Raw genomic sequence first — 7,378 nt, forward strand, 5'->3', positions numbered from 1 at the left:
ACGCGGCGCTCCCGGGCAGGGAAAGTCCTCGACTTACGACCGGTTTAGTCCTCGACTTATGATCGGTTTAGTCCTCGACTTACGACCGGTTGGGGTCACGGCATTAAAAAGGTTGAGAACCACTGCCCTACACCATTTCGGACAAATGGCTGTCCAGTCTCTTCTTAAAAACTTCCAGTGTTGGCGCATTCACCGCTTCTGGAGGCAGGTTGTTCCACTGGTTAATTGTTCTAACTGTCAGGAAGTTTCTCCTTAGTTCTAGGTTACTTCTCTCCTTGGTTAGTTTCCATCCATTGCTTCTTCTTCTGCCTTCTGGTGCTTAGGAGAATAGCTTGACTCCCTCTTCTTTGTTGCAGCCCCTGAGATACTGGAAGACTGCTATCCTGTCCCCCCTCGTCCTTCTCTTCATTAAACTAGACATACCCAATTCCAGCAGCCGTTCCTTATATGCTTTAGCCTCCAGTCCCCTAATCCTGTTCCGAACCAGTCCCCTTAGAGAGGGATGATTCGGGACAGGAAAAAGTTTAAAATTATTTTCCCGGAAAGTGCCATATCTTAACAAGTTATAAGCTTTCATCCTTCAGTATCAAAATCTATGTCCTGTCATTTCCACAGCAAGAACTTTCACTCCTTACTTGAAAAAGGATTTTTTTTAAAAAAAAGAAGGAAGAAACTGTCTTTCTAAATCCGTTCGCTCCAAATGCTGCGGAAGGGATATGCTAACTGATGACCACCCCCCACCTTTTTTTTGTACAATAACCTGCTTGCCTTCAATGGGCAATTTTCTTTCTCCACTTTGAACTTAGGTGGCCATTTGGGAAAATTATTTGACATACAGAAGGGAAACTCTTCCAGCAACCCAAGCCCTGTTTATAATGAAATCAAGGGTCACATTCTGGGACCTTTTTTCTCCGAGCTATCTTGTGTACCAGAGCTGGGTTTTTTATTTTTTTTTTCCAGGTAGGAAGTAGGAGGAGAGGGGTTTCACCTGTCACCTGTCCCTTCTTATTGTAACAGTCTAGTTTCAAGCGATCGCCAGAAAGCAAGATGCTTATCAGAAACCACATCTACAATACACATTATTTCTAAGGTTAGGAATCATCCGGAGGTTAAAAAAAGGCTGCTTGGAACTGTGGGTTATCATTTCCCACTCATAACAGCCACCAGCTCTTTTCCTGCCAAAATCAGGCAAGTATAAGCTTTGCTGATTGCGGTAACAGTTAAGAAAATTGCAGTGAAAAACCCAAGAGCTTATCATCGTAGAATTTCCTTCTATTGCTTCATCCCGACCACTGAAAATACTCATTTGAGGACATGGAAATTGCTACCACGCTACATCGCTGTTGTTCTCCTCATTTAAATTGCTGACAATCTCTATCACTGATAAGCTTTGTTTTCTTTTCAATTTCCTTCTGCCAAGATATACAGTATGGAGATGCAGGGAGACTGAGACAGGGGGATCAGGATGCAAAGGTGCTAGATTTATCGGAAATTTAACAGAATAGCAGAGTTGGAAGGGACCTTGGAGATCTATCTTTTAGTCAAAGCCTTGCTCAAGCAAGAGACCCTATACCAAGGGTAGGCAACCTTGGCTCTTTTATGACTCGTGGACTTCAACTCCCAGAATTCCTGAGCCAGCATGGCTCAGCTTGGAAACCTCTCCCTTTCCCCTCAGCGTTGTTGGCTCAGGAATTCTGGGAGTTGAGGTCCATGAGTCATAGAAGAGCCAAGGTTGCCTACCCCGGGCCTATACCATTTCAGATTAATGGCTGTCCAATATTTTCTTAAAAATTGGAGCATTCACAATTTCTGGAGGCAGGTTGTTCCACTGGCTAATTGTTCTCACTGTTAGGAAATTTCTCCTCAGTTGTAGTTTGTTCTCTCCTTGATTGGTTTCCATCCAGTGCTTCTTGTTGTGCCTTCAGGTGCTTTTGGGAATAGCTTGACCATCTCTTCTTCTTTGTGGCAGCCCCTCAGATATTGGAAGACTGCTATCATGTCCCCCCTTAGTCCTTCTCTTCATTAAACTAGACCAGGGGTAGGCAACCTTGGCTCTTTTATGACTCGTGGACTTCAACTCCCAGAATTCCTGAGCCAGCCATGCTGAGGGGAAAGGGAGAGGTTTCCAAGCTGAGCCATGCTGGCTCAGGAATTCTGGGAGTTGAAGTCCACCAGTCATAAAGCAGCTTAGGCCTAGGACAGAGGTAGGCAACCTTGGCTTTTTTATGACTCGTGGACTTCAACTCCCAGAATTCCTGAGCCAGCCATGCTGAGGGGAAAGGGATAGATTTCTATGCTGAGCCAGGCTGGCTCAGGAATTCTGGGAGTTGAAGTCCACGCGTCATAAAAGAGCCAAGGTTGCCTACCCCTGAACTAGACATACCCATTTATGAAAATGTTGGACGAATTCGGCCACTTTGAGTAACCACGCCACATGATGGCTTCTGAAACTTTTCAGGGAAATAAATGTAGAGATACAGGAAGAAGCTGCCGCATTACGATGTTATGTTCAGGCCACAGTTAGCTTTTGTCTATAAAGGCACGAAACGTCAATCGCGACTCGCTGGCGCCAAGCAAGCAAGCTGAGGGGACGATGTGTCGCTGCTCTTCTAACATCTGCCCAGCACGGATCTCAGTATCCTACTAAATTGGGCAGGCTGCTTTCAACATAAACGTCAGAAGAAAAAATGGATTGCTTTTAGGGTCAGCCAACTTGCTGTTAAACAATGCTTCTGTGTAATTGATGGAAGATTTTACAGCAGCAGTGTGATTTCCGGAGCTGAACGGGACTGCATAGCTCTCCAAGAGATCAATGACTTTTAAAAGCAGTTTTCTGCAAAACGAGCTCACTACCTCATTAGGGATAAGCAGGAAGCAGATGGTAAACAAGAGGAGTAGGGACAGAATCGCAGAATTAACAGTTGTGCCTGAAACACTAAGAGGGAGAAATCGGGAAAGACAACGTTTAAAATAAGCATCAAATGGATCCTTGGCCGTTTAAGGAAGATCTACTCAAGATGCATCGGTGGGAAGGTTTCACTGCTCTAAATTAGTGGTCCTTAAACTATTTGAACTTGGAACGATGGTGCTGGAGAAGACTCCTGCGAGTCCCCTGGACTGCAAGGTGATCAAACCGGTCAGTCCTGGAGGAGATCAACCCCGACTGCTCTTTAGAAGGCCAGATCCTGAAGTTGAAACTCAAGTACTTTGGTCACCTAACGAGAAGGAAGGAGTCACTGGAGAAGAGCCTGATGCTGGGAAAGATGGAGGGCAAGAGAAGAAGGGGACGACAGAGAATCAGGTGGCTGGATGGAGTCACTGAAGCAGGAGGCGTGAGCTTAAATGGACTCCAGAAGATGGTACAGGAAGGCCTGGAGGAACGTTGTCCATGGGGTCGCGATGGGTCAGACACGACTTCGCAACTAACAACAAACTATTTGATCCAATTACAGGGAGTCCTTGACTTATGACAGTAATGGGGTTTTGCCAATCGTAAAGCAGGTCGCCCGCGTAACCGGCCTGGTTTTATGCCCTTTTTTGGGGTGCTCATTAAGCGAATGTGGTGGTCGTACAGCCAACCTATTATGCACTATGGAGCATTTTGGCCAGAAACCAAATGCCAATGCCAGTTTTTCGTAAAACATTATAAAACACGGTCATGTGAACACAGACCTGCCCAACTGGCCACAAATGAGGATGGTTTGACACGTCTCAACATGCAGTCGTGTGGCTATGAGGGAGGTGGCTGTGGGAACTCCAAAACCAGGTTGTAAGCACCTTTTTGGAGGAGACCGTCATAAATTTGAGCGGTCACTAAGCGACTGATCATAAATCGAGGACTACCTTTAGTATACCCTTCCCCTGGTCTTGAATAATGTCATTCTCCATTCCTCAAAATACTATTTTACACAAGCAATGTGTCAACATCCAGCTCGGGAATCCAAATCAAACTCCAGGTTTGTTCCGTTTCTGAAAAGCTTATGGTTTATTAAATACACTGCGTGATTATGTCGAAGCAAAACTAACTCTGAGGTTCCCAAACACCAACTTATAGACTTAAACAATAGTTTTCCCAGCCAAATCCCCAACGTCTTAACGTAATCCACATCATCAAATCCACTTTGTTATGGGAACCGTCTGCTTCAAATCCACACCTGTTCTGGTGTCCTTGACGAGGCTTCAGGCTCCCACGGTCTGCAGCTGAATCGAAGAAGTTTCGTTTCTCCATCTACCCACTTGAAAGTAACACCTCCCCCCCCTTTATTTAAAGGCAAGTTGACACACTGAGGCACGTAGCTGCCAAAGTTTCATACTTGACACAGTCGCCATCTCAAACTGGATCCTTCACTTCCAAACAAGCGATTACAAATTATCTCCAGTTTTAAAACCCATTGCTCTAAATCAGTGATGGCGAACCTTTTAGAGACTGAGTGCCCAAACTGCAACCCAAAATCCACTTATGCATCATCAGGTTCCGGGTGGGTGTGGCCCATTGGGTGGACGTGGCTGCAGTGGTAACAGCAGACTGGGTGGGACTAAAAAGTTCAATCAATCAATTCCAACTTTGCGAGATCTTTTTTTTCCCGCAAGAAGTTGAAATTGACTGATTGATTGAAGCTTTTTTTTTTTTGCACACAGTGGCGGAGGCCTAAAGCGAAAAGGTTTTATAAAACCCAGCTGAAGGCCTAGGACTGGGGCGATGGCGCGCGTGCCCACAGAGAGGGCTCTGAGTGCCACCACTGGCACCCGTGCCATAGGTTCGCCACCACTGCTCTAAATTAACAAAGGTAAAGATACTTTGCTAGAAAAGGTGTGGATTTTCGTCCCATTATTTGTAGGCATCGACAATAAACATAATAATAGGCTTTGAAAACCAGATTCAGCTGTTCAATGTCATCAACCTTTTACCCTTCGTACTTCTGAATGCCACCTGCAACAATTCCATTATTTTCATCTGGTATTCTCTAAATTAAGAGTGTTTGTAAGGTGAACATTTCAGAAAAGCCGGCAAGCAGACACAAACACCGAGCGGAGCCCATAAACTCCTTTAAATAATACACCAATTTTGTAGTCTAAAAGGAAGCAGTCAGGATAGTTGACATAGCAGGCGAAACAATCAGGGGAAAAAGGAATAAGGTATAAGATTCTGTGTCCCAAGCAATTTGATATAACCTCCTTGCCGTTTTGAGTCCATTATACTAAATGCGAGGCCTTCAAAGAGCTCTCAATTCATCAACCCTGTTGCAAGGCGCAAATAAATGTTGTGCGGCAATGAAAACCAACAACACAACAAGAGTTCAGCACATAAAATGAAGGAAATGCAGAGAAACCATAGAAACTGGGACCAGCCTTTAGCGTTTCATCTCGTCTTTACTGCCAACCATGTACGGCTGAAATATTTGTAAGGGGAAAAAATGCTCCACAATGCTCACACGTGCCTACGGTAGACGTTATCCCCAACTTATGATTGTAATGGAACCTGCCCATCACAGTCGTCAATTGTAAGGATGGTAATATGGGTCACACATATGACCACCCCAATTTTACAAGTTTTTTTGCAGCAGTTATTAAGCTAACACGTGAATAGACTAGACTAGAAAGTAGACTAGATTAGATTATAGAATAGAATAGAATTGGAATAGAATAGAATAGAATAGAATAGAATAGAATAGAATAGAATAGAATGGAATGGAATGGAATGGAATAGAATAGAATATGGAATGGAATGGAATAGAATAGAATAGAATAGAATAGAATGGAATGGAATGGAATGGAATAGAATAGAATGGAATGGAATGGAATGGAATGGAATGAAATGGAATGGAATAGAATAGAATAGAATAGAATAGAATGGAATGGAATGGAATGGAATGGAATGGAATAGAATAGAATATGGAATGGAATGGAATAGAATAGAATAGAATGGAATGGAATGGAATGGAATGGAATAGAATATGGAATGGAATAGAATGGAATGGAATGGAATGGAATGAAATGGAATGGAATGGAATAGAATAGAATAGAATGGAATGGAATGGAATAGAATAGAATATGGAATGGAATGGAATAGAATAGAATAGAATGGAATGGAATGGAATGGAATAGAATAGAATATGGAATGGAATAGAATGGAATGGAATGGAATGGAATGAAATGGAATAGAATAGAATAGAATAGAATAGAATAGAATAGAATAGAATAGAATAGAATAGAATAGAATAGAATAGAATAGAATAGAACAGAACAGAATAGAATATGGAATGGAATGGAATGGAATAGAACAGAACAGAATAGAATGGGATAGGATAGGATAGGATAGGATACAATAGAATAGAATAGAATAGAGTAGAACAGAACAGAGACTAGACTAGACTAGACTAGACTAGAATATAGAATAGCATATAGACTAGAATAGACTAGACTAGACTAGACTAAGAACAGAACAGAACAGAAGGTAACTGTCAAGAAAGTGATAATTAAGCAAACCAATGGTGGGCTGTGAGCTGGTTTTGCCAAAAACGGAAATAAATGCCAATTTTTTGGCAAAACCATGGTAAAAAGCAGTCATTTGCATCCTTTTAGAGAGTTGTTGAGGCCACTTGGAGGCTTATCTGTGTCCTCAGGGTCACCTGAGTGGTGCAACTGGGAGTGGAGCTTTCTTGGAACTGCTGAAAGGACTGTGTTGTCGACTGGAGATAGGTGATGTTGTATTCCCCCCCCCACACACACACACACTGTTGAGAGAGGGCTGTTCAGTTTTGACACAGGTGGCCTCTTTGAGCAGTTCCAAGAAGGCTCCACACCCATTTGCACCACTCAGGTGACCCTGAGGACACAACGGTCCGAAGTGTGAAAAGGGTCCTAAATCACTTTTTTTCAGTGCCATTCTAATTTTGAACGGCCACTAAATGAGACATTGTAAGTTGAGGACAACCTGCACTTTATTCAGTTGTCTCAAAGGTGCTTTTTTTAAAAAAAAACTGTTTTTGCAAACTGTTTCGTTATACATTTATTTGTTTATTAACTCTGGCCGGCGCAACAAACCAAACACAACTTTACACAATAAATCACGGGCTGCCCTGTAATAATTCTTTGGGGTGGCTTTCATTTTGTCCCTCTCTTTGATCACTCATTAAGCGTTCGCAATTCCCAGCTGTTATCAAAATCCCGGCTTCAGGGTGGGTTTAATTTCTTACTGGGACTCACAAAAGAGGACCGAGTCCATGGCTTGCATCCGCCACAAGAGGGCGAACATGTACAGCTCCGTACACTGCACTGTATGTCAGGAAAAACCTTCGGAAGGTCCTATGTCAGGTCCCCAAATCCTTATTGTTTTCCCTGCCTAGGTGCTCTTGTTTTGGGGCCTGCCCTTCTGCCT

At 43.2% G+C, this 7,378-nt stretch overlaps 1 protein-coding gene across 1 annotated transcript in view; it reads right to left on the minus strand.

Moving 5' to 3' along the window:
- The window catches only part of LOC114923580 (catenin alpha-2-like), a gene marked incomplete at its 3' end in the record, with an annotated part of 11,889 nt that extends 7,661 nt beyond the window's left edge, over positions 1–4,228 (minus strand). Inside the window, exons 1-2 of the mRNA XM_029286679.1 lie at positions 4,155–4,228; positions 2,854–2,935 (exon numbers count right to left, since the gene is read on the minus strand). Coding sequence (XP_029142512.1) covers positions 2,854–2,935; positions 4,155–4,228 — 156 coding nt within the window. The remainder of the gene's footprint in view (positions 1–2,853; positions 2,936–4,154) is intronic.
- Positions 4,229–7,378: the final 3,150 nt, after the last annotated feature.

The sequence above is a fragment of the Protobothrops mucrosquamatus genome, unplaced genomic scaffold, assembly GCF_001527695.2.
Source record: "Protobothrops mucrosquamatus isolate PMUCROS unplaced genomic scaffold, P.Mucros_1.0 scaffold4526, whole genome shotgun sequence".
Lineage (NCBI taxonomy): Eukaryota > Metazoa > Chordata > Lepidosauria > Squamata > Viperidae > Protobothrops > Protobothrops mucrosquamatus.